We start from the raw sequence: 26724 nt of genomic DNA, 5'->3' as shown, positions 1-26724 counted from the left end.
GAAGCCATTTCAAAATTATAATTACATCATAATAAATAAAATATATATATATATATATATATATATATATAGAAATAATAATTAAAAAAAAATTGAAAATGCGATGAACAATTAGATAACAGTATAAAACACAAGGATTAATTGAGTTATTTTATTTTATTTTTATTTTATCTATCTTGGGTGATAAGATTTTAAGTTCTATGAAAATGGGCAATATTTCTAAATTTTTAGCAATGGATCTTTAGATTTCAGTTTAGGAATTTTTTAGTAGAATTAGAAGATTTTACTCATTCTCATAATTATAAATTATAATTTTCATTCATGTAATTTCCAGAAATTTATAATTTTTGAGATAAAATCTTTTTTTCTTTAATATAACAATTAATCACATGTGTTATTATATGTTCTCTTGAAAAATTAAAACATAAAACAGGAGACTTATGTGGCAGTGGAACACCAGGTGATGGCCAGTAGGGCCATGTCCCTTCCCTACCTTTTAAAATCTTCTTGACTATAGGTATATTAATAGTAAAAATCCATGTATTTGGGACAAAACAATAGACTTGCCCCTGCCTCTATTGTAACAAACTTTATTATTTAAACTATAATATCATAATTATGGCTTAAATGTGAAAGGCACGTGTTTTTTTTAATAAATTGAAAGACATATAAGAATTACATGCTTTTTTAATAAATGTTTTTTCAACTTTGTCCTTACTATTAAAAATGAGACATGTGAATTTTTATAAACTGAGTTGGGAAAGGTCTTCCAACCAAGTTTAGAGGAAAACTCAGTCTATAAAATAATAAATAAATAAAAACCCATTTAACAATTATTGTAGTAAATTTATATCTTATCTTATTTTCCTCATGTGAGTCCATCCACTACTAATCTATGCCTATATTTTTCTTTTCTAATCGAAGACGTTAAAGTGACAATGTAAATTTATTTCTAGGCTCTTTCTTTTCAAATGAGAAAAAGAGAAATACGACACACATTTTCATTCCCACTTTTTTTACATAGTTTTTAAAATTATTATTTAATTAAAATTTAATAGTAATCTGTCGTAAACTCAATAATGATTTTAGCCACGACCGCAAGTATAAGAGTGTAAATAAATGAATGAACGCGTGTAGTTGTGTATAGCATTACTAAAAAGAAAAAATGCACAAAATTCAGAAGTTAATACTAGTGATGCATCATTACAAACCTCAAATTTTAATATTTTTTTCCATTCATATTTTGATTCTTGAAAAATTGCGAAAACACGAATTAATTAAGGGGAGAAAATGACAAAATTATATGTTTTAGAATTACTATATGATGCGCAAGTAATTAAGGCAAAATGCACTCCCATGACCCTAATTTAAACTCTCCAGCCATCAAATTTATATTGGATATGTCAATTTATTTTAGAGAAGAACCAATAATGGCTTCTTCTTTTCTTTTTCTTTTTCTTTTTTTTTAAAAAAAAAAATTATATAACACCGGGTGTATTTTCTATTAATAAAATTAAATAGTGTGTAAGTCGGAGGTCATGATTCATGCCATAAATAAAAAGTATATGTCAGATATAAATATTTTGTATAAAGGTTGGAGTATCCAGCAAGAATCATTCTATTGTTCTTTTAGGATCATTTTATACTGACATGATACTCTGTTTTTAATAAAGAAATGAGAAATGCTTGATTGTATACTCTTATTATATTTTTATTAAAAAATATAAAGTGTCACGTAGCACAAAAAAACACCATAAAAACATTAAAAGAAGCTATAGAATCCTTCGTACCCAGCTACCCCAAAATCAGCACACATGGCAACAAAATCACCATACAAATACCAAATTCAATTACTCATAGACACAACTCCAAACCCAAACACTCAAAATTGAAGAGCAAAATTATACATTATAAATCTATATTTCAGACCATTCAAAATTCGGGCCGTATAAGAGAAGTAGGTTATAGGGCTACTTTTCACTTGTTCCGAGCATATGAATCCTGCATTTTAGATTATTCGTATAACTGAGCACTGGATTCCTTTTCTCTTAAATTATCTCAATTTTACATAAATTCAAACTTATTAATAAAAAATTTAATAATTTTTTTAAAAAAATAAAAAAATAAAAAAATCCTCATCCAGCTCCAAAATAGGTTGGTGCCAGTCTGCCAGAGACATGAACTAGGGAAGGAGCTCGTATTCAAAGTTTGGCTTGTTTGTAGTCCTTTTGACTTGACGTGACACGTGAGTCCCTCGGTGGTTTTGAGAGGTCAATTTCACCGTTATTGCATCAAAGGACAATCACGTCGTTTTATTTATTTATTTTTATAAGTGTTACGTCGTTTTATTTCAAAAAAGGTAACAAAACCTTTTTTTCACTTTTTAGGCTGCAGTTTTGCGTGTGATTCTGATACGTGTCGACTAAAGAGCTCTTTCCAAAGTGACAAAACTGACACCTTGATTGATCGTACTATATCTGTCCGGATAATAAAAAAATCTATTTTATAAGATTTATTTTATTATTTATTTTTTACAAAACATCTAAATATTCTATTGATCATATATCAGGTGCTACGAGGTTGGATAATTATAAATACAAATAAAATTTTTACGATAAAGTGTTATCTATAACTTTTATTTTTCGCTAATTCATATATAAAAATAGTTAAAGAGCAGATTTACTCCGAATTGACTAAATCTAAGATAAGGGTATACAAATATCATTAAAATTTTTATTTAAATCGGCCGTGAGAAATAACCCATCAAACATGACTAACCTTCATCTCATAGATCGCCCGTGAGAGCAAATCTAAATAAAAGAAAAATATTATTTAAAGCAAAAATACAACCAACAAACAGCAACAACTGGCCAGGGAAGAGATGAACGGCACAACAAGATGGTAGATGGACAGATACATAGTCGAGATGTCAAAATTGCTGATCTGATTAAAGAACACCTATAAACAAAAGAAAAAACTAAAATATGAGAAAGATGATAGGAGCGAGAAGTAGAAAATGAAAAGGAATCCTCATCTCAAATATGTTTTACAAGGAGTGAAATCTAAAATCAGCTTCTCACCCTATTTTATTGTTATTATTATTATTATTATCTCATATACTATTAAATTTGTGAGAGATAAAATGAATAAAAGATGTGCATGAAACGGTGGAACCCAACATTTTTCATTCTATTAAAGGCCTCCCGGACCTGCAATTACTTAATAGCATTCATTATCAAATTTACTTTCTATTTCTTTCAACAAGAAGAAAAAAAAAAAAAAAAAAATTACTTTATACTTTAATTAAAAAATTGCTTTCTTCTTTTAATTTTAGTTACCAACTTTTTTTTTAAGTACTTATATCATTCTTAGCGTTTTAGTTACTCACTCTTATCATTCAATTTCATTTTTTTTTCAATTTTTTTTTTTTTATTCTTTCTCTAATAATCATATCACACACGCTCTCTGGCTCTATATACATTTGAATGAACAGTACTCACAAATTTGATTATTACTGTTCAAGTTTTTTTTTTTTTTTTTTTTATTATTATTACAAAAAAAAAAAAAAAATCGCTACTTTGGTGAACCTATGCTCTAAGCTTATTTTTACAAATCTAAAATGTCTTATTCACGAACGATTTACTAGCTATTGTATTAAGGTAAGCATTTTATTTTTAAATGATAGGAATATTAGTAAACAAATAATTAATTTTTAAACATTTATTCTGTTTTATATAAAGATGAACATAATTTTGTTAAGAATTTTATTTTCTAAAAGACAGTATGAAAATAGTTTAGAAATATATTAAAGAAAATGTTTTCGATTTAAAGTAGATTTTTGGAAAAAAAAGTCCCCTCAAATTACCATTCAATTGTCAATGTCCCCTCAAACTATCAATTGTGTCAATGTCTCCCCTTAAATTATCAAAACATGTTAATGTCCCTTCTAAGACCAACAAAAAGACAAAAATGACCATAAATTTTTTTAATAAGACAAAAATGTCCTTATAAATTTGAAAAAAAATAATAACTAAAACTAAAAAAAATAACTTTTTAAAAAACAAATTAAAAAATTAAGGAAAAAAGGAAAAAGAACGAAAAATTAAAAAAGGAGAAAAGAGAAAATAAATTTTTAGTTCTTTTTTAAAAAAATTAATAATTTTATGAAATATATTTTTGTCATTACAGGAGATATTGGCATTTTTCGATAATTTAGGGAGAGAGATTGACACAATTGTTTAGAAGGACAATAAAAATAAGATAATAGTTTGAAGAGATTATATATACTTTTTCATAGATAATAGAGAATAATTTATAAGTAGTTTAAAAACAAAATGTTCGTTAAAATAAACATTTTCCGTTGGGTGACATTATATTACAAGTTGTTCCACTGCTTCTTTATCGCCCCATTTCATTAACTCTTAACATCTTCTACAAGAACCCTAACTGCATTGCCAAGGCCATTGCTCCTCAAATACTTTATCCCCCTCTCTATCGAATTCTAATTTCTATTTCTCATTCAGTTTCCAAGAGAATTGAGGAAGAGATAAAAGAAATTAGGGTTTGTGATAATGAGAATAGGTAGTGCTTGCAAAAGACGGAGGAGAAGAGAGTCAGTGTGACGTCCCACATCGCTTGGGAATGCGGATGTGCTTATATGTATAAATGCACCATTTATGACACAACGCGTTTTAAAGCCGTGATGGTGATGAACCTATCAGAACTCCGCAATTAAGCGTGCTTTTACGAGAGTAATCCTAGGATGGGTGACCTCCTGGAAAGTCTGGTTCGGGAGAGCCAAAAGCAGACAATATTGTGTTATTGGTGGTGAATCGTTACAGTCAGCCCTAGAGGTGATGAGCCCTTGAGTGAGATCGACGAGCTACGAGATCCAATCATTCACGTTGAGATTGGCATTATTAGGATAATTAAAATGGTGAGTAAGATTTGGTCCGAAACAATGATTTTAAAAGTTGGCCCATTTTTACTCAAGACACCAATCATTGGATGACTTACCACATTAGTTTATGCAATGTTTTGCCAAAATTGGGTAAACTTATCCAATTTGCTTAGTCAGGGATGCATTAATTATATATATATATATATATATATATATATATATATATATATATTAGAGTTGAGGTTAGCCAAAAGGTTAGGTGAAGTGAAGTATGCATTTCTAAAATGCTCACATCATTGTCCCAACTTCCTATCTATATATAGTAAAGAAATAAGTTGTTAAATCATACTTCTTTTGGGGTAAGAGGATTCATCATAGAAATATAGAAAATCAGGGGCCACTTGGGTCAGAGGTCCATTATGGTAATAGGGGCTTTCAAATGACAATTTCATGTACTTTAAAATTAAAGGCATGGCACTTTAGGTTGTGCTTAAGGAGTGATTCATTTTGATTGGTTGTGTTCAAATAATGATCAAGACAATGATCGTTCCATGGTGCGTGCTTTTATCGTTATAGAGAAATATATATATACATCTCTTATACATCTGTTACATATCTTTATATTATCAAGTTTTAAATTCAGTATTGAATTTGTAGGACCCAATGTGGATCCCATAAATTTAATGGTAAATTTGAAAAATGAAATGTATTTATATTATTTCTTTATCGCATTAAAATATCGTTTTAAAGAAGAAGAAAAAAAGGAACAAACGGAGTCATAATCTCAAAAAGGTCAACGAATTTGATTTTACCCTCACCACAAAAAGAAAACACAGACACAATGGATCCAAACTCAGCTATGTTTGTTAAAAAAGAAAAAAATTTGCCTTTTTTTTTTTTTAAAAAAAAAAACAAACAAAAACATTAACAAACAACTTAAAACATAAAACACTTCTCAAAACACAAAATACTTTTTATAAATTATATCATTCCATTGTTCTAAGAATAGTTTGACAAAACAAATCCTTCACCTCTTTTTTTTTTTCATTTTTTCTTCAATTTTTACAAGTAGAGCTTTACATCTGTTTGGTTTGAGCTTTTAAAAACAAGCAAGCAATCAAGCAAACTCTATAAAAAATATGTAGTCAAATGAGGATCACACCATAAAACACCTCTTAAAGAAAAGTTTTCACCTTTATATTACACAAGAACATCTTTTTAAATAATTTTTTTTAAAAAAAAAAAATTACCCCAAAACCCATTAAGAACGTACCCTTACCTTTATCTTCTTCTGAATGCAACAGGATGAATGGAAACCACTGCCATTGTCCGACGAATGGTGGGCATGATTAGATTTTTTGAAATGATCATAACCTTTGACCAAACTTTTGGATTAGATAACCAATCGGGCCTGTGTACTTGATGTTATCCTTTTGCCAGAAGTAGGCAACAGTCGATCAATCTTGTTGGTCCAAGCCCTTGTATTTATTTGGAACAAGAAAATAGGACAAATATGCCAAGAGATCACTAACCCCCACTTACGACTACTACTATACATACTTGTGTCCACCCATGATGTTGATGTTGATGCTGAGATTCAAATTTTTTTTTTTTTTTTTGATAATAATTGATTGGAGATGTGATGGGACTCATCAGATGATAGAAAGGAGATGTGAAAGCAACGTTGAAATAACTTTTGCTAATACTACGAAATTCTAATTCTAGGGCAGTAGGTTCATCATTGATTACAAGACCATATAATTCGGGATATCCTTCTCATTAGACTGCATTTGGATTTTTCGAATAAATAATGCTATATATTACACTAATATATTAATTTATTAAGCTAATAATAATGACAATTCACTTTTGGATCAGTTATTATTAAAAAAAAAAAAAAAAAATTGCTTAAATCTTGATTCTACAGATCTGAGGTGCTACCAATGCGACCAATTAATTCAGCATTATCCACAACATTTGATCACTTTCTAAATCCTTTGTTTTTATCTTTATTTTACTTTCAACTGTTGATACAAGTAACTTGAGAAGTACTCTAATCCCATTTCTCTTCTGCAAATTGCAAAACGCAATATCTGTTTTTGTAGTAAAAAAAGAAAAAAGAAAAAAAGAGAGAACAAAATAATACTTAAAACCTTGATATTTATCATATATATGCACTACAAAAGTGGCCGGAGATTCAAATACACTGCATAACATATAATCAAAAAAATCTAAGGGCCAAAAGAAAAGGAACTATGCTACCCAAGAGGGGTCTCCGCCATCTTGATCCTTGGCCTCACTATACAGTGCCTATCCCAAAAGCTGTACACATCTCAAGAGTAATCTTCGGCTAAGCACTACTAATCGAAACAAACGTACACACATCTCAAGAGTAATCTTCAGCTAAGCACTACTAATCAAAACAAATGTGCACCCGGGCATCTTCATCGAAATGCCGAATCTCTGGATCATCAATCCAGGCGACTCCTAGAGGGACGCTGGACAAGAGGATGATGATAAGAAGTGCCATTGGTCACAGGGCCTGTAAATGGGGTTTATAAGAGAAAGGAGTGAGTTTCACAACTCAGTAAGTGAACATAAACATGAGATAAATCATATGGTAAAACATTAGCTAAAAATTCTGTGTCCAAATGATATTAGTAAATCATGAGACAAATTCGTAGAGACAGTAATCTAATTATAAAGCAAGAACTTTAAAGCATTTAAGACTTCCTTTCATATACGTATATATATTTTAGAAAAATATTTCTTATTGAAACTTATTTTACCCCAGGGGCCATTTCTGTACTTTCTTAAACCATGAGCGGCACATATTGGCATGTCCTGAAGGACCTCATGAGCTCAATCCTGTGGCCTCAGGAGAGCTGACTACAGTGAGATCTTCCCTAATTGATGGATCATGGCTGAGCAAAAGACAGTCACCATAAATGTACATTCGCTAATAGCCCACATTGTGTTGTGTGGTTTGCTGTGCTATCCGCAAATCATACATGTCATGTATTCTGATACGGTGCATAATCATATTCATGTCATAATGATACCACGGGGTTAAACTCAAAATATGGTGCACATGCTATTTTCATCGCATAACATACATTGAGCATTTTCTGAGTTCATAGTAGTCATGCGTACATAAATTGCATGTACATTTTCATGAATAATTGCAATCATGTTCATGGCATCATAGCATTTCTAAAATAACATGGTATTTTCTAAAGTCATAGTATTTAAGATATCATGATACCTGAAATTGGCATGGCATTAAAGATTTCATGATATTTAAATACGGAAGGAAGAAGTTGGAATAAATTTTTAAACATGCATATACATAGCAAAGTTATAAGATTTCCCGACCTTGTTTCAAAAGAAAATAATTTAGAAGAAAAATTATTTTTCATGTGCGTCAGGAGTTTTTACAGTGTTTACTTACCTGATGCTGAAAGCTTGCAACTTCCCCCTTTTTACCTTAACCTTACAATCCATCACATAACACATTTAGAGAAGTTCTTAAATTCAAGACTTTCTAGAATTTTAGAAAAGAACAATGCTGCCCAAAATTGTATCTTTTGGATAGCCTTGCTCCCCCTCTCTCTCGTTTAGAAAATCCCTATTCCTTTAGATGCAAAGCTGTCCAGGATTTATCTCCTGGACAGACCTTGATTTCCCCCATTTTTCTTACTTAAACAATACTAACACATACATATGCATTGCAGAAATTTTACTCAACTAGAAGGTAAACTATGAAGTCCATAACTAGGTGTGGTTTGGTCACCCCTTCTGGCTCATCTGGGGGTGGTACAACCACCTCCATAAGAGTTCTTTTCTTTTTCTTTTTCTTTTTTAATATTTATATTTTTTTTTTCTATATTTTTATTATAAGGAACATATGTCATATTATTATTGGTGCTCATGTTGCCCTCTGACTATTTTTGTCAAAATCTCAAACAAAAGTTCAAGGTAAAGACTTATTTGCCATTTATGCTTACTACAAGGAGTTTTAAGTCACTTTTTAAACCCTAGGGAGCTTATTTCAAATTGGTGCAATCACAATGACTGATTTGGCATTTTTCCCAAACATCTATATGCTATAATCCAATCTAGCATAATCCAATCCAAAGACCACTTGATGCTTTTGATGCCAATAGCCAAAAAAAAGAAGCAATTCCTTCGAAAGTGGTTCCAAGGATACAAATCAGAGTTAAACATCATATTTATGTTTGTTTTAAAATCAGCAGCTTTTAGTTGATGCAGAATTTTAACTCCCGGCAGGGATAAAATTATGCCAATTGAAATGCTTAACACATTGATGTAAAGTTAATGATAAACATAAGCTGTAAAGCTGTCCTTGCAATATGCAAAAATCAACAAAAATTATTGTTTTTCATTTAAGTGATGTGCTTTCCGCATCCTGATTCCCCATCTCTAGAGCTCTGCTCGATCTACTTAGATAACGTAGAAAAAGCTCTCACACTTTGACTTTGTTTTATAACACTTTTTCCTTTTTCCTTTTCTCTTTTGTTTTCTCTTTTCAAAACAAAATCATTAACAAACAATCCAAAACATTCACAACTACTTTAACATTTATATCACATTATAACACTTTTTCAAACAAAAAACAAAAGGCATCCTCTAAAAACTATTAACAAACGCAGCCTATGCGGCTATGCCAAACAAAATTATTTGGCTTAGTTTGAGCCCTTGAGGAAAAAGTTCCCTACCTCAGAATTCAAATGAAATGTATCATATATTCAAAAGACACGAAGTTCCATGTTTCTTGGCAATTAAAAGAAGACCAAAGCAGCTACAATTATGTTGCATGTTCAGGAGTCTAAAATAAATACTCACACGTGCATTATGTCTTCAATTTTTTAAGTTCATGCTTTCTTTCACTTAATCCACGCCACTTGGGCCACAAACCCAGTTGATGCTGATATTTGTTCCCAATATCTCTCTCTGCCCAGGGTCCACTGAAGTGCTCCTACTAGCAACAAAACTATTCTTCCATAGTTCAAAAGTCTGCATAATTTAAATTAAGATGCAGTGTACTATCACAATATCATAAAACATGAATAACTATCAATGTCATCAAATCAACCATAATAATTGCATCACATGAAGAAAAATAGGTCCTACATACCAACTACAGCTTATTTTTAAGACGAAAACATTGAACCATCAATGGGATCCCCTATATAGGTTGTATCATCTTTAGCAGCAGATTGAGAGTAATGGATGCCTCCTGCACAAGTATTCTTATGGCTGCGATGATTCTGAAGTGCTTGAATGAACTACTACTGACAATTCTTGTTGAAATACCTAAACATATTAAAATAGATGGTTACAGAAATAAACTTTACAATTTAACTCAAATTAACGAACAAAATTATAAAAAGGAACACAAGAAAATTTACCTTTTTAAAGTTTTCTAACTCTTGCCTTACTTCTGGAAAACTGTCCCCAATTAAAGGTTGTATGGTAGTAGGCAGCAGATTTTGATCATTTAGAACACTGCTTTCCTGTAGACAAAAACTAATTATCATATTAAGAATACAGAACATATTTGACATCATAATCAATAATGGTTGTTGAACTTGCAGCGAGAATGAGTCTCTAGCACATAATGGGAAGTCTGTTTCAGGAAAATGGTTTTGCAATACATGCCTGATTCATCTAAGCTAATGCACTACTCTGGTAATTCTATGGCAGGGTCAGATCAAAGATGTTGGCAGACCCAGAACTGATGAAATACTCTGGTTACCAGTCTCTGGTTGTGAATATATAAGAGTGAATACATTTTTGTTTTTATAAGTAAATCTAGTCTTATAGAAAGTGTAAGGTGCCCCCTAAGTACACCGGAAGTATACAAAAGGAAACACCTAACTAAGAAGAGAAAAATGAACAAGGAAATCAACAAAACTAAGAGACAGAGAGGGATAAAAAAGCCACCGTCCAAATATATAGAGTATGAAAGAATGAAGTTAAAATATCCTCCATGAAACTCTCCAAGTCCTCGAAACACCTAAGATTTCTTTGATTCCAAACACACACAAAAATGCAAATTGGAACCATCTTCCAAATTGCAACACTCATCGGCCTTCTAGAATTCCACTAACAGGCAAACAATTCGATAACTCTTCTAGGCATAACCCAAGACATACCAAATCGAGTAAAGGGAGAATTTCACAGAGCAGAAGCCACAACGCAATGAAGAAGAAGGTGGTCCACTGATTCCTAGAGTAAATACATGATACACATATACTTGCACCCACGCACACACATGCACCATAAAATTGATGAAGCATAATGTCTATCCAAGAATATCAAAAACTTCCGGCGAACAAGATGGACTTCACCAAGAATTTCTTCACCCGCTAATATGGAACATGCCATTTTTCAAATCATATCTAGGAAACGATAAATCAATTCCTGTTCCCTCACAATCCTCCTGATCAAACTCTTCAAGAGCCATTCAAAAACAGGGGATTTTTCAGTTAAAACAGCCTATGAGTGGCTCCTTCCTCAAAATGTCACAACTTCATAGGCCATCACCTCCTGTGGATGCCTTCTATTTGGAAAGTATACACACTTCCAAAGATAAAACACTTCCTATGGCTGCTAACTCACAATAAACTTCCAGTTAGGAAAACTTTGGCTGTTAAAAACATTATTCCTTCGCCAGCTTGTTCCTTATGCAATTACCCAGTAAAAGACTAATCATGTTTTTGGCTCTTGCCTGTCTTGTACAAAGATATGGCCAAAGTTCAATATCCCTCCACTTGCATCTGAATATTACCTTACTCTTTCTTTAACTTAAACACTTTCCTAAAGATCAACTCCTATGATTCAGCACCAGTACTATAGAATCATATTAATATTCCCATTCTTGTATCGAGTCATTTGGCTTGCAAACAATCAAGCTTTATTATGCAATCAATCTATCAGTCTCACTAAATATTTCAAATAATAGCAATACATAATGACACTAAAAACCCATTGCCTCAACATAATGTTCACAACAACCTTATCTAACAAGTGCACTGGTCCCCTCCTCCTCCCCCTTTTTTCAAGTTGAATACTGATGGAGTATGTAAAGGTAACACATGTAAAGCAGGAGATGTGGGCATCCTCAGAGATAGTCATTAAAATTTTGTGATGGCTTTTACTCTTAATTTGGGCATCATAACAAAAGATACAGCTGAGTTTTGGGCTCTAAGGAAAGGGTTGGAATTTGAAAATCAATTGAACCTCTCTCACCTTTCTTTAGAGTCTGTATCTGAAATTTGGCTCCGTGCCTTCCTGGGGAAGAGCATCAAGACCAGAGCTCTAAGGGTGTTACTCCATGATAGTTTGTACAAGGCAGCAAATATCCCTAATATCCAAACATCTTTTTGCTATATAGAGAAGTCAATCTTGTGACCAATGGGTTGGCTTAGTGCGGTGTTTCACAAGAAATCTGCTATGACTTTTACTCTAAGAGCCTCTTGTATATAGGCCAATATTTGTTTTGGGATAGTTTTAATTTCTCTTTTCCCGGACTAGTTACTGTGCCCTCCATGAACGTAAAGACATCATTTTCTACTCTTGTGTTTTTATCTTTCCTTTTGAACAAATAAAAAAATAAAAATTGATGAGGCAACAAAGCAGATTGAGTATCTAGCAAATCCAAAGATTGACATATACCAGTTTGAAACCTCCATGAGAATGTGAAAAAGCCATTTTTTGAATGTTTACGCATTGATGCTGCTGCAATGCTACAGAAACACGTACAATTGCACAAAGAGATCGGAATTTCTGCTTTTCCTGAAAATAACAGAGAAGAAAATAGGTATAAGTTAATGTAGAACAGTTCTCCATATAACTAATAAATTAATGGAATACATATGGTATAGAGTAAGCTACTTCTTTAGAGAATTCCTTTAAAGAAGCATGATCAGATTTTGGAAATTTCTTCCGGTGATGTCTTGTGAGTAACGCTATTAACTGCAGATGTAGCAAATCATAACCAGCGTAAGGGTCTACTTATACCTTATGGACACACCTAACTGGACAAGAATTTTAGAACATAGAACTATTCCAAGTTCCAATCCCACCCCTAACCACCTGAACCAAGGCCCCAGGGGTAGCAGAGAGCAAATTTATAATACTAATCATTAAGAACGGAGCAGAATTAGTAGATGGATGGCATACCTTGACCTCCTCAGTACTATAACCATGAAGATGACCACCATCCTATAGAAAAGATCGACAGGATCAAAGATTAAGAAACGGAAGAATGTTTTATTTATGCAACCAAAGATACCGAAAAGTTCTAGAGATGATGGAATTTTTTCTTTCCAACTTTTAACGAACATAAAGCATATCGCACTTCAATAGTCATGTATAGCCTAACATTTTGCATATATTCAAGATATCTTGGATTATATAAAAGCATTCAATCATGGAACACATAACTAGACAAAGAATGAAAACAGATACCATGATTATACGATAAGTCTGCTTATGGTAACCCTTTTTGCCAGTGAAAAGGCCAATATTGTGAAGCAAACAGGCAGCTTCAAGATATTCAAATTCCTTCTCATCCAAGGAGGCAGCAACCTCTTCATATTTTCTTAAGCCTTCAAAAATCTCCTGTAACAACCATTAAATCAGAAGTCATAGGAAACCTTTGTCATAATGTGCATGAAGAAACATATTGAAGGCAGATGTTTTGGTTCTCATTAGGCTCAGCTTCTTGAATTGGAAATTAAATCCTAATTGATAGAAAAATTACATTGTACATCGCAATCACTGCAATGTGAATACAATCATACAGTCTATTAAACCAGGTATAACATGAAATTTCAGCAAGTAACATCAAAATTGTTGGATTGGGCCTCTTGACCATCTCATCTGAAAGCCAATTGGTGTTCAGTGAGGAAAGTAAAAGCCTTTTATGACATTCGAAATCACACCCCATAAGGCATGTTCTAAGAGCCATCCATGTGAGTAGAGCGGCACTGATGCACCTCAACATGACGCTCCCACGACTCGCATCCATGACCTTGGCTCTAATATCATTTGATGGATCGGGTCTTTTGATCATCTCATCTGAAAACTAATTGGTGTTCAATGAGGGAAGCCATAGCCTTTTATGGCATTCAAAATCGCACCCTGCAAGGCATGTTCTAAGAACCGTCCAAGAGCGGCACTTTTGCACTCCAACAAAAATGAATCAAAACCAAGAAGTTCAATATACCTTTGCAATCCCAGCACACTGAGCAGCAGCTCTCATCCTCTTCTTGCTATTAAACCTTGTAGTAAGCCACACAACAGACCTCCACCTTCCATTGGCATTCAAATCATAGCCACCATACACCTTTGCTAAACTCTCAGCAATAACACCCTCCCCCAATGCATATCCAGAAACCTCCATTTCCGCAATCCCAATCACCTCAAATATTTCCTCCAACAACACCGCCCCCGCCACAATAAACTCCGACCGGCTCTTAAACATTCCCTCTCTCCTCACCTTCTCTTCCTCCCCTCCCTCACATATCCTCTCAACCAAACCCCTCAATTCCCCTCTAGTAAACCCCCAAGTCCAATCCCTCTTGCACTCCCCAAACAAAACCACATTATCATTCCCAAACACATCACTTTTAGCGTACCCACAAAACACAGCCTTCTCAATTGCACGAACCGTACCAGAACACCCAACTACCATCTCAAACCCACACTCCTTGATTTTCTCTACCACCCCAGATTCTCGTATAACCAATCTAACATACTCCCTCATTTGCCCAACAAGGCCATGTTTCACAAACTTTTCAGTCAAACTCACGTGCCCCAACTTCAATGAAGCCCCAAAACTAACTTTCCCTCCCTTCCCAACAACAAACTCAGTAGACCCGCCACCAATATCTATAACCAACACCGATTTCCCAAAAACTGGCAGGAATTGAAGCACACCCAGGTACACAAGTCTGGCTTCCTCCTCACCAGACAACACCTCAACTTCAAGACCAGTCTTTTCCTTGACACACCGAACAAACTCATTTCTATTAGCTGCCTCACGTGTTGCTGCAGTGGCAACACAGCGAGTATGGCTGCGAATGACATGGTGAGAGGATAAGATTGCTTGGAAGCCTTGGAGGGTTTGAAGGGCAAATGGGGTTGTTGGGGTGGAGCTGAGGCCGAGGAGGATGGACTCTTTGAGGTGGCTGAGGGTGAGGAATTTGCCAGATCTGTCGGCATTGACAATGAGGAGCTTGAAGGAGTTGGTGCCCATGTCTACGGCTGCAAAGAGGGAGGAGGACGAAGACGATGTTGGTGAAGCTGGAAGACTAGTGCCCATGTCTTGGTTCTGGATCAAGCTCATCGAATGTCGCGCTTAGAAGGTAATATTATACGAATTTTAACAGGAATATAAATGCTCCCAGAAGGTTATGAAGGTTCCAACTTCTTGTTAAAATGTTATAGTGGCAACTTTATAGTTATAACGGCGAGAAAGTCGGCTTTCTTTGAGTAACGCCCGGTGTGTTTGATAAACAATTGGATTTTTTTATTTTTTTTTTCTAAATAGTAATAAAAGGTGATATAAAGTATAAATAAATTTTAAAATTTTTGTATGAAAAAATTAAAAAAAAAAAAATTGTTATAAAGTAAATGATATGATATAAAAAGTAAAAAAAGTTGTTAAAAATTTATTGATGTGATATAAAAAATATAATGTTTTTTAGTTGACTTTTTATGAAAAAAATAGAATGATTTGCCAAATATAGCCACCTCATTTAGAACTTGTTGTGTGTATTAGACTATATAAATCTTTATCATCCGATAAAGATTAATCTATTTAGATTTGAAGTGAGTGGGAAACAAGAGGCACTGTTTGAGAAGAAGTAGTTTCGGAGATGGGAGGGGGAGTGGCCATAGACATTTGTCTTAATTAGCTCTGGTACCATATAGAGTTTATGATTGTTTGATGTTTCTGTCTATCTAAACCGTAGGTCAGTGATCTTCATTTATAGCAATAAAGAGTTAGTCCTTTAATAGACTTTACAAGATAAAAGCTTATCTTTTGATAAGCTTGGTAAGAATGGAAGTAGAAACCTAAAACTATATAACTTGCTTGTAGATGACAATCAAGATAGTTTAGATAAACTTACTTGTGACCTTGCTTACATCAACTTGATGGACTGGCCAACCTGCAGAGACAGCAAGAGAAAGCATTGTTCTAAAACAAGCACCCAGAGCATGGTTTTTAAGGCTAAGTGCTCAACTTACATAACTCAACTTCAAGAGCACCAAGGCTGATTCATCACTCTTCATCTACAAAGCTAATGTCATTCAAATTTTTATGTTAATCTACGTTGATGATATCATCATCACTAATTCACACCGATGAGCTATATCTAAACTTATATAAGATTTACACTCCTCTTTTACTCTAAAAGATCTAGGTCCTCTAAACTTATTTTTTGGTGTTGAAGCTTCTTGGAAATTGGATGGACTTCACCTATCTCAACAAAGATATATTCTGGATATCCTCAAGAAGACTAATATGGAGCTTGTTAAGCTTGTCTCTACTCCGATGTCCTCATCTACTAATCTCAACAAGTTTGAAGGATCAACCATTACAAACCCTACACTTTATCGCAGCACAGTTGGATCTCTTCAATACCTATCTCTAACACGTCCAGACATAATGTTTGTTGTCAACAAGGTCTCTCAATTTATGCAAGATCCCCGAGAACCTCACTGGATTGCTGTTAAACGCATCTTGCGTTACTTGAATGACACTATTAAGTACACTTTTTGCATCCACAAGCTCTCATCTCATCAACTAATAGCCTTCTCGGATTCAGATTTGGGTTGGTTGCCCGGATGACCGCAAATCAACATCTGGATTTTGGATCTTCTTGGGTAAAAATTTGATATCTTGGAGTTCCAAAAAGCAGCCCACTGTGTCACGTTCTAATACAGAATTGAAGTATAAAGCCCTTGCAAATGCTTCTGCAGGACTGATTTGGATTCATACTCTACTAAATGAACTTCGGATCTCACTTCCATGTGCACCAACTTTATTTTGTGATAATATAGGTGCCACCTATCTCACTTCCAATCCTATCTATCATGTGAGTACAAAGCACATTGAAATAGACTATCATTTTGTTCGTGATCAAGTTACAGATAAGTTATTAAATGTTCGATTCATACCCGGAAAAGATCAGATTGTTGATGTCCTCACAAAGCCTCTACCTGCCAGCTGGTTCCTTCTCCTTGCTTCCAACCTCAACGTTAGGTCACCTACGTCGAGTTTGATGGGGAGTATTATACAAGTTAAATCTTTGGGATTTGATTATTGTACAACACCAATACAACAACTGCACAACAACCCCTCACATGATAGTGGGCCCCAGTATGTGGGACCCACCCTCATGTGAATGATTGTTGTACAATTGTTGTATTAGTGTTGTAAATCTAACATTTTCCTAAATCTTTATCATCTGATAAAAATGAATCTATCTAAATTTGAATATTATACGAGTCATAGTTTATCTAAACTATATTGATAGTCATCTACAAACAAGTTGTATAGTTTTAGGTTTCTACTTCTAGTCTAGCTTTTATCTTGTGAAGTCCTATTAAAGGACTAACTCTTTATTGTTGTAAATGAAGATTACTGACCTATGGTTTAGGTAGGCATAAACATCAAACAATCATAAACTCTATAGTGTGAGAAGTTTAATACAGCTGAAGGAGTGCGGGATCTTGCTTCGCATAATTTTTTATGTATTAAAATTAATTTTTAAGTTTCTTAACACAATTTGAAAGTTTCGTAATACTGCAATAGAGTTTCTAGAGTCGGGAGTCGTAGTCATTATTTCTAGATGAGTAATTTTATAGACTATACATCATCCCTCCAACCCCAAATTCTACGTGGGGTGATTTTCACAATCCAAAACCAATTTTCATGTACCAAATATTGTGGGATTACTCTCATAAATATTAATTTCTCACCCACTCTCATATTACTAAGCTGATATGATCGTGCATATAAGCCCTTGATTTTATTTTATTGTTTTTTTTAATAAAAACTAATCAAATAAATGATGGATATTATCACATCAACCCAGCAATATGAGAGTGGAATAAAAAAAATATGAGTATGTTGCATTACACTGTTATACATTTGTCATACAACTAGAATGATAACGTTATAAAAAAATCAGCTTTTAAATTAATAAAAATTTGTAAAAAATTAATTTTTATCTCAATTATATAATATTCTACTAAATAACATTCATCATTTAATGGATTATGGAGGTTACGAGCAGTGTTTACGAGGTGATCAAACATTATGTTTTAAAGGAGACATCTGTTATGAAGAGGGGATAAAAATTCATCTTGATCTCTAAAAGAGTCAAAAACATAGAGAAAACTCTCCTTCACACCCTTCTTAGTCCCCAAAAAAATGAAAATAAAACAACCTTTGATCCTCCCAAAAAATTGAAAATTATATTGTTACGTACCAGATGGGAAAAAGAATGAGAACAAAAAGTTCATAAGCAGTCATGTGTCTTTATTATTTTGTTATTATGTATCTTTGTTATTTAATTATTATTTATCTATTAGAGTTTATCATTAAGTAGGGAATAAATGAATAGTATGCTATTCATAAATAGTTTTGTATTATCTTTATTAATAGTTATTAGTGATCATAATAGGATAGTCATAGAATACATCTATATGAGAATAATTTATGTTTATTACATTTATTTGTAACTCTATACAAACCTATTTGATTGATAAATAAAGTAAGCAAAGATTATTAATATTTAGTTATTGAGTTGATTTGGAAAGTATTAGGGTTCCTCGAACTACCCTTCTATTTATTACGTGTTTGAGTAATTAGGTCATATACTCACATGCATACCTATGGATTGGAATTTTCTACCATCCCACTCCGAAGAAAAAGTAATAAGAAAATTAAAAAAAAAAAAAAAAATGTGAGAGAGGACTCTTTATCGAACACAGAGCTTCTACCGGACAAGAGGACTCACTAATTATAACCCCCTCAAGTTCGCTATCTACTTATAGAGAACAGGAGAAATTGGCTGGATTCTCAATTGTAGGGAATCCCAAAAAAATTACCTAAAAATCTAAAAAATAAAATGTCCAACAAATTTTAAAAAGCTTTTCAATATATATATATATATATATATATATATATATATATATATATATATATATATATATATATATATTTAAAAAAAAGTCAAAAGATATATTTTTGTAAAATTTAGAACGCAAATTTTTCTCGCATCCTCTTTAAATTTAGAACGTTGATTTTTTTAGAGAGTTGGGCTTTGGCCAATCCAATTGTTGCTGAAGCTTTGACTACTTTACATGATGACATTATTTTGAAGATGGATACCCTACAGATTGCAACGATGATTAAAGCAGAGGGGATTAATTGAAATAAATTTTGACATATAGTTGATGGAATCAAAAAGAGTTTATGCCAATTGAGGTTGTGGAGCGTTGAATATGTCAAAAGGAGTGCGAATTCGACTGCTCATACCAAGGTTTAGGTTAAAGAAACTTCAAATTGTATCTGTGGTATTTTAGGTAGCTAGAGAGTTTTATATCCCTAGCTGATTTGATGAATTTTCAATAAATGTTTTGACTTTTGTTAAAAAAAGGAAAGAAAAAAAAAAGAACGTTGATTTCTAAAAAGTCAAATGCATATATAATAGATGGCTTCGAGGGTACGCATTGAGTCATCAAATGATACTTTAAGGAAATTAATCTCCAAATGCCTTAAATAACTTTATTTTTCTTCTTTGTAAACTTGCCGTACGACATCTATATGCTTATGTAAAAAGGCTGTCAATTTATTATGGAAAAGAAATATTACCTTACTATGCGAACAAAATCAGAATATTACGATCATGATAAAATAAAACCAGAGGGAATTTATTGGGTTTTTTTTGTCATAATTTTAATGTTTTTTTTTTTGTTTTTAATTTAATGGCTTTTACTTATGAGTTGATATTTTGGGTCATATATACATATTTGAATTTAAGGGCTTTTTGAGGTCTTTTACTTTGAGTGTGGTTATAAAGGCAATTGAAGATCTCACGCCATCCTCACCTCATGCTCCAGCTCATGACAGCACCCCCACTCACCAACATGGCAAGTATCCTCTTGAGGAGTCCCGCGCAGCATCATTTCAAAACACTAAAGATACTACCGAGAATCAAGCTGCACCAATAAGGAATGTTAGCAAATGTTTGTAATCAATATAGCCATAATTATTGGGATTGCCTATGTAACGGTCATTAATGATCTGTGTATATATATACCAGTGATTGTCAATGAAAGAATCAATTAAGTTTGCAGCATAAAATCATCCTAATATTATTTGTTGTTTTATGGTATCAGAGCCTGTCTAAGACTCACGTCATTTTTTTTTTCCAAGTCACAAATGGCCAGCACCTCCACCACCTCTGATGCTTTCCCTGCTGCACCCTCCACCCAAATATCTCATGCATCTTTATTCAACAACCTTCCCCATCGTGTCACTGCCCAACTTACCCGGGACAACTATCTCACATGGCAGTGGCAAATGGTGATTTACCTCAAAAGTCAGAATGCCTTTAGTTTTGCTGAAGGTACCATCCATCCCCCACCTCAAACCATTCCCAACCCATCACCATCCACTGGTTCCCCTCCTACTATAGGCAATCCCACCTACCTCACCTGGCTGCAACAGGGTCAAATGGTTCTTAGTACCATTGTTTCCACAATCTCAGAGAATCTCATTTCTCAAATCATAGGTTACTCCACTGCCAGTGAAGTATGGAGTGCACTTGAACGTCTCTACTCCTCCCAATCAAGGGCCCGGATATGCAAGTCCACTACCAACTTGCTACACTCAAAAAGGGCAGGTCCTCCATTTCAGACTATTTTCAAAAATTCAAAGGCCTTGCCGATACCTTGGCTGCAGCTGGCCAACCACTCAATGATTTTAAGTTGGTTTATTTTCTTCTTGCATGTTTAGGATCTGAATTTGATCCCTTTGTCACTTATGTTACAACAAGGGTTGACCCTATGACTCTGGAGGAACTCTATTCGCATCTTCTCACCCATGAGATGCGGCTTGAACACAATGCCATATCTGGTGAACCCCTTTTTTCCTCGGCTAATCTAGCCTCCACTCACAAACAAAAGGGACCACATCGTGGATCATCTCAATACAGCACTGGACCCTTTGTGGCAATTCTCATAGCCACCAATTTCGCAACAATGGCTACCGTGGCAGATCCACTCGTGGCAGAGGTTCCTTTCATTCCTCCAATGGCCAATCCACTCGCCCGCCTTGTCAAATGTGCAATAAACCAGGACACACTGCCCTCACTTGTCACCACAGGTTTGACTACTCTTTTCAACAAGAAAATCCCTCTAACATGCAGGCATTTACAGCTTCAGCATATCCAACCAACATTGATGCAAATTGGTATCCCGACACTGGTGCCACCAACCATGTTACTGCTGATTTGGCGAATCTCAATCTGCAATCTGAACCCTACACAGGCATGGATCAACTCCATGTAGGAAATGGCCAAGGTTTGCTTATAAATCACTCAGGTTCTTCTCGGTTGATCTATCTAATGCTTCATTTTTACTTACACATCTCCTGCATGTTCCTCACATAAAAAAGAATTTATTATCTGTCTCTCAATTCACCCGTGACAATCATGTCTATTTTGAGTTTCACCCTTCTTATTTTTGTATTAAGGATCAAGTCACAGGCAAAACTCTTCTTCGAGGCTTCAGTAAAGATGGTCTCTACACGCTCCCCAACTGCCCTCCTCATCCTCCTCGGTTAGCCTTTTTTGGGGAACGTGCGTCCGTTGATCGTTGGCTTTGCCGGCTCGGTCATCCTTCCCTTCGCATTGTTAGTCAAGTCCTTCGTGCTCATCACCTTGCTGTTCTCAAAAATAAATCCTCTGCTGTTTGCCCTGCCTGTCGCATGGGCAAAAGTCATGAGTTGCCATTTCCTTTCTCCCCTTCTGTCTCTAATTTTCCTTTGGAGTTAGTCTTCACTGATGTATGGGGCCCTTCTCCCTTTTATTCAAATAATGGACATCGCTACTATGTATGCTTTATTGATGACTTTAGTAAATTTGTGTGGTTGTTTCCTCTTGCTACTAAATCTGATGTTGTTTCTACCTTTCACAAATTTCAAACACATGTGGAGAAATTATTTGCTCGTAAAATTAAGTCCATTTCAGTCTGATTGGGGGGGTGAATTTCGATCTCTCAACCCCATTCTATATAAACAAGGCATTTCCCATCGCATTTCATGTCCCCACACACACCAACAGCAAGGTTCGGTTGAACGCAAGCATCGACACATTGTCGAAACTCGTATCTCCTTACTAGCCTCTGCATCCATGCCTCTTACATACTGGGATGATGCCTTCTTAACTGCCTCTTTTCTCATTAATCGGCTTCCTTCCCCTGTCACTCAAAATAAGTCTCCATTTGAACTCTTATTCAATAAATCTCCTGATTATAATTTTCTCAAAGTTTTTGGGTGTGCCTACTGGCCTCATTTAAGGCCTTACAATCAGTATAAGCTTGCATTTCGGTCTCAACTATGTGCCTTCCTTGGTTACAGTTTAAATCACAAAGGTTATCGTTGTCTACATATTCCCTCGGGTCGCATTTATATTTCCCTCAATGTTATTTTCGATGAAACTTCCTTCCCATTTCAACACCTCAACGCCTCTGTCCCACCAACTCTACCACACCCTCAACCCGTGTCTCTTCCCTCCAATCTCTCAATTACTACTTCTACACCTGTCCCCATAACACGTCATACTTCACCTATAACTCCACCCCACTCACTATCCACCCTTCCTCATTCCTATCCCAATAATTCTCATGCACCACTTCTCATTGAGACATTTGTCTCCCCTGTACCTCAGCTAGACCCGTGTCCCCCCCTGCTCCTACCGTCCCTCATGAGCCACCACGTTCATCCCTGCCTCCCACACATCCAATGCAGACCCGTTCCAAAAATCATATCCACAAACCACGTGCCTTCACCGATGGTACAGTAGCCTATCCCCCACCCAAAGCCCTACTCACCCTCAAACACCCCCAACCAAGGAGCCTACTTCATTCACAGTAGCAAACCAATCTGCAGAATGGCATGCAGCCATGAATCTCGAGTTCAATGCACTCTTGCACAACAGGACTTGGACACTTGTACCTCGGCTTCCTAATATGAATATTGTTGGTTGTAAATGGGTCTATAAATGAAAGAGAAAATCAGATGGAACCATTGACAGATACAAAACCCGATTGGTTGCAAAAGGCTTTCATCAGCAACCGGGTTTAGATTATGGTGACACTTTCAGCCCCATGGTGAAACCTACCACCATCCGGACTGTCCTCTCCATTGCCGTCTCCTCAAATTGATGCATCCGTCAACTAGATGTTACAAATGCATTCCTTCATGGGTTTTTGTAGGAAGATGTTTACATGCTCCAACCTCCTGGCTTCACACATCCCTCCTACCCAGATCATGTTTGTCATCTCAAAAGGTCTCTCTATGGATTGAAGCAGGCCCTTGGCGCATGGTTCTCCCGCCTTAGCAACCGGCTTCTTGAACTTGGCTTTCAAGCCTCCTGAGCTGATACCTCTCTGTTCATTTTTGGTGCAGGTCCAACCAAAATTTTCATCCTTATTTACGTTGATGATATTATTGTTACCAGTCCAAGCTCTACTCTCATTGACAGCCTCATATCTAAACTACAAGGAGACTTCCCCATCAAGGACCTTGGCCGACTACACTATTTCCTTGGTGTAGAGGTTCTTCATGACTACCGTGGACTGTTCTTATCTCAGAGAAAATACATTATGGATCTTCTTCATAAATCGAAGATGCTCAATGCAAAGCCCGTCACCTCACCAATGTCTCCCTCCAAGCCCCTGTCACTGTTTGATGGAGAAGCATTTGATGATCCATCACTTTATCGAAGCATTGTGGGTTCTCTACAGTATCTCTCTCTCACTCGGCTGGATGTCTCCTTTGCTGTCAACAAAGTCTGCCAATTTCTCCACAGACCGACCATTCATCACTGGGCTGCTGTCAAACGTATCCTACGGTACTTGAAACATACACTATGTCATGGCCTTCTCCTTTGCCGCAATTCTGCCCCACAATTTCATGCTTACTCGGATGCTGATTGGGCCGGCTGCCCTAATGACCGTCGCTCTACTGGTGGTTATTGCATCTTCCTTGGTCGCAATCTCATCTCTTGGAGCTCCCGAAAGCAACCAACTATTTCTCGATCAAGTACGGAAGCCGAATATCACTCTCTTGCCAACACCACTGCCGAGCTTCAGTGGCTTCAATCCCTACTCAAGGAACTTGGGATTTTCCTCTCCTCTCCACCTACGCTATGGTGCGACAACCTTGGGGCCACTTACCTTACAACCAATCCCATGTTTCAGGCTCGCACGAAACATATTGAGATAGACTTCCATTTTGTGCGTGATAAGGTAGCCTCCAAAAACCTTGTCGTGCGCTTTATTTCCACTAAAGATCAAAAGGCGAATATCTTCATCAAACCGCTCGTGTCCACCCGGTTTGCTACACTCCGAACCAATCTCAGCATCATTGACATGCCGCTTCCATTGCGGGGGCATATTAAGGCAATTGAAGATCTCACGTCATCCTCACCTCATGCTCCAGCTCATGACAGCACCCCCACTCACCAACATGGCAAGTATCCTCTTGAGGAGTCCTGCGCAGCATCATTTCAAAACACCAAAGATACTGCCGAGAATCAAGCTGCACCAATAAGGAATGTTAGCAAACGTTTGTAATCAATATAACCATAATTCTTGGGATTGCCTATGTAACGGTCATTAATGATCTGTGTATATATATACCAGTGATTGTCAATGAAAGAATCAATTCAGTTTGCAGCATAAAATCATCCTAGTATTATTTGCTGCTTTAGTGGTGTAACCGATACCGACCAAGCCCAGCCCATTAACCAGGCCAAGCCCAAAAATGGCTCGTTAGCCCCATCCCACAGTTTCCGTAAGGGATAACTATTTTGTACATGCTCTATAAGATGTCAAGAAACCCCCGGTCTGTAGAGAACTGAATCTTCTCTAGTTGAGAGGAACTAGCTAGTTATACAAGAAGGTATTTTTATAATTTTACGTAGAACTGATTCCTCAACCGGAGAAGATCCTGCTGCACTCTGTAGTCAATGTACACCCTTCACAATCTGACTCACCACAACAGCAATAGGTGGCATTTAATTCGAAATCACTACCATGTAAAAGTCGTACCACACCCGCAGATGACACCTGACATGAGAATGCCTCACTAGATAGACCATTCCAACGTTGCTTCTCGATCACTCGATCTTTTCTCGAGAATCTTACGGATTAATTTAGGCATCAAAGACATCTTCAGACGACACACCCGTATTTAATTACATTGACCAGCTCAGGTGCGATCAACTGGATCAACAAAGTGCAACGATCAAAGTTCGTAATGCTGATGCATGCTTAGGTATATATAAACACGTAAAAGAAAATTTGCTCCCCCAGCAGCTTTGGAAAAAATCCAACAGTACTACACGACAATTATATGTCTGCGGATTAATTCTTTAAGAGACTTAGAGTAACGCCTTTTTAGATGAGATCGAGTAAACGCCTCTCAATATATATTATAAGACTTTTGGACAATCTTGTTCAGAGAATATTTTGCTAGCTAACTGACGCACGCACTAAAAAATAATAATAAAAATGAAAAATAATAATATAAAATCCATCTGTATATATAATTAATTAACTTTTAGAATGGAAAACTCTTGTTGGTCGCAGCAATTGATCATGTAATGAGACTATATTCAGCCGTCCTTAGATACGCACGTTTGTTTGTGATATATATATATATATATATATATATTTTAATTATGTACGTTTAAGAAATATATAAAATAATATGGAATCAGAAATGTTGAGAGGAAATTAATACTTGAAAGATACAACCAAACTATTCTTCGGTTACTGGGGGTACGTGGTTTAAAATTTTCCATGGTTTCGAGAGGAGTATAGAACAAGTAACAATGTCTGTGGAGGAGTTCCTCGAATTTTCCTGGAAAATGGATGCATGGTTGAAAATTTGCAGACGCCGGAAGTTGCACAGAAGCCTGTAATTAAAACATGCCTGTTGACTAAACGGACATCAATCCTGAAACCTACCATTCAAACGTTGTACTGTTGCACATGTTTATCTGCATGCATGCATGTCTGAATATATACAAATATACTTTGTCTTTTTTAGCTTCATTTGTATATATATATATAAATTCAGACTTGAATTTCCCAGACGTTACGAAGAATTTCAATGGAAAATGAGGTTGAAGCCGCAGAAGAAGTACTGATCGATTTTAGTCCATCCCATCCGCCGACTCAACAAAATTGTATTTTGGCTAATTTGATTAGTTTTATAGTAAAAAAAAAAGACTTTTTGCAAATTTGTTGAATAGTACTATATATATATAGCACGCAACAAATTTCAAAAAACTCTTATTTTAATTCTTTTTCATTATCTCTTATTAAATAATAATAATAAAAATATTTAAATAAAGCAGTGAAAGAGTAGAGAGCAAAAAATGTAGGGAGTATTTGAAAAGTGAGTAGTAAAAAAAGAAAAAAAAGAAAAAAAAGGTTCCACTTTATTAAATAAATTGTCTTAAACGAGTAAATTTGGAAAGTTT

The 26724-nt window shown here is 35.2% G+C and overlaps 1 protein-coding gene across 2 annotated transcripts; it reads right to left on the bottom strand.

The window, feature by feature from the left end:
- Positions 1-7040: 7040 nt before the first annotated feature.
- Positions 7041-15298, bottom strand: LOC133883097 (uncharacterized). Of its 2 annotated transcripts, none has more exons than XM_062322303.1 (9): positions 14157-15298; positions 13397-13549; positions 13109-13150; positions 12821-12901; positions 12602-12721; positions 10333-10437; positions 10059-10237; positions 9767-9937; positions 7041-7442 (listed from the first exon to the last, which is right to left on the bottom strand). In XM_062322303.1, the coding sequence occupies exons 1-7, from the start codon at positions 15276-15278 to the stop codon at positions 10175-10177; spliced, it is 1686 nt and encodes a 561-aa protein (XP_062178287.1). In that variant the 5' UTR covers positions 15279-15298; the 3' UTR covers positions 7041-7442; positions 9767-9937; positions 10059-10174. The 2 variants fall into 2 exon arrangements, with proteins under 2 accessions (XP_062178287.1, XP_062178288.1); XM_062322304.1 differs by having other exon boundaries at positions 9767-9914.
- Positions 15299-26724: the final 11426 nt, after the last annotated feature.

Source organism: Alnus glutinosa, chromosome 12 (genome assembly GCF_958979055.1).
Source record: "Alnus glutinosa chromosome 12, dhAlnGlut1.1, whole genome shotgun sequence".
NCBI classification, from domain to species: Eukaryota; Viridiplantae; Streptophyta; class Magnoliopsida; order Fagales; family Betulaceae; genus Alnus; species Alnus glutinosa.
Note: the sequence above shows the minus strand (reverse complement) of the source record. Positions and strands in the feature narration are given on the sequence as shown.

What these genes read in the sequence shown, in the direction of transcription:
- LOC133883097 (XM_062322303.1), bottom strand. Translation starts at nt 15,278, where the DNA reads ATGAGCTTGATCCAGAACCAAGACATGGGCACTAGTCTTCCAGCTTCA. An exon ending in AGTGTGCTGGGATTGCAAAG is followed by an intron (nt 13,550 to 14,156) that starts GTATATTGAACT and finishes TGGTTGTTACAG; the next exon opens with GAGATTTTTGAAGGCTTAAG. An exon ending in CTCATGGAGGTTTCAAACTG is followed by an intron (nt 10,438 to 12,601) that starts GTATATGTCAAT and finishes TTTTGTCTACAG; the next exon opens with GAAAGCAGTGTTCTAAATGA.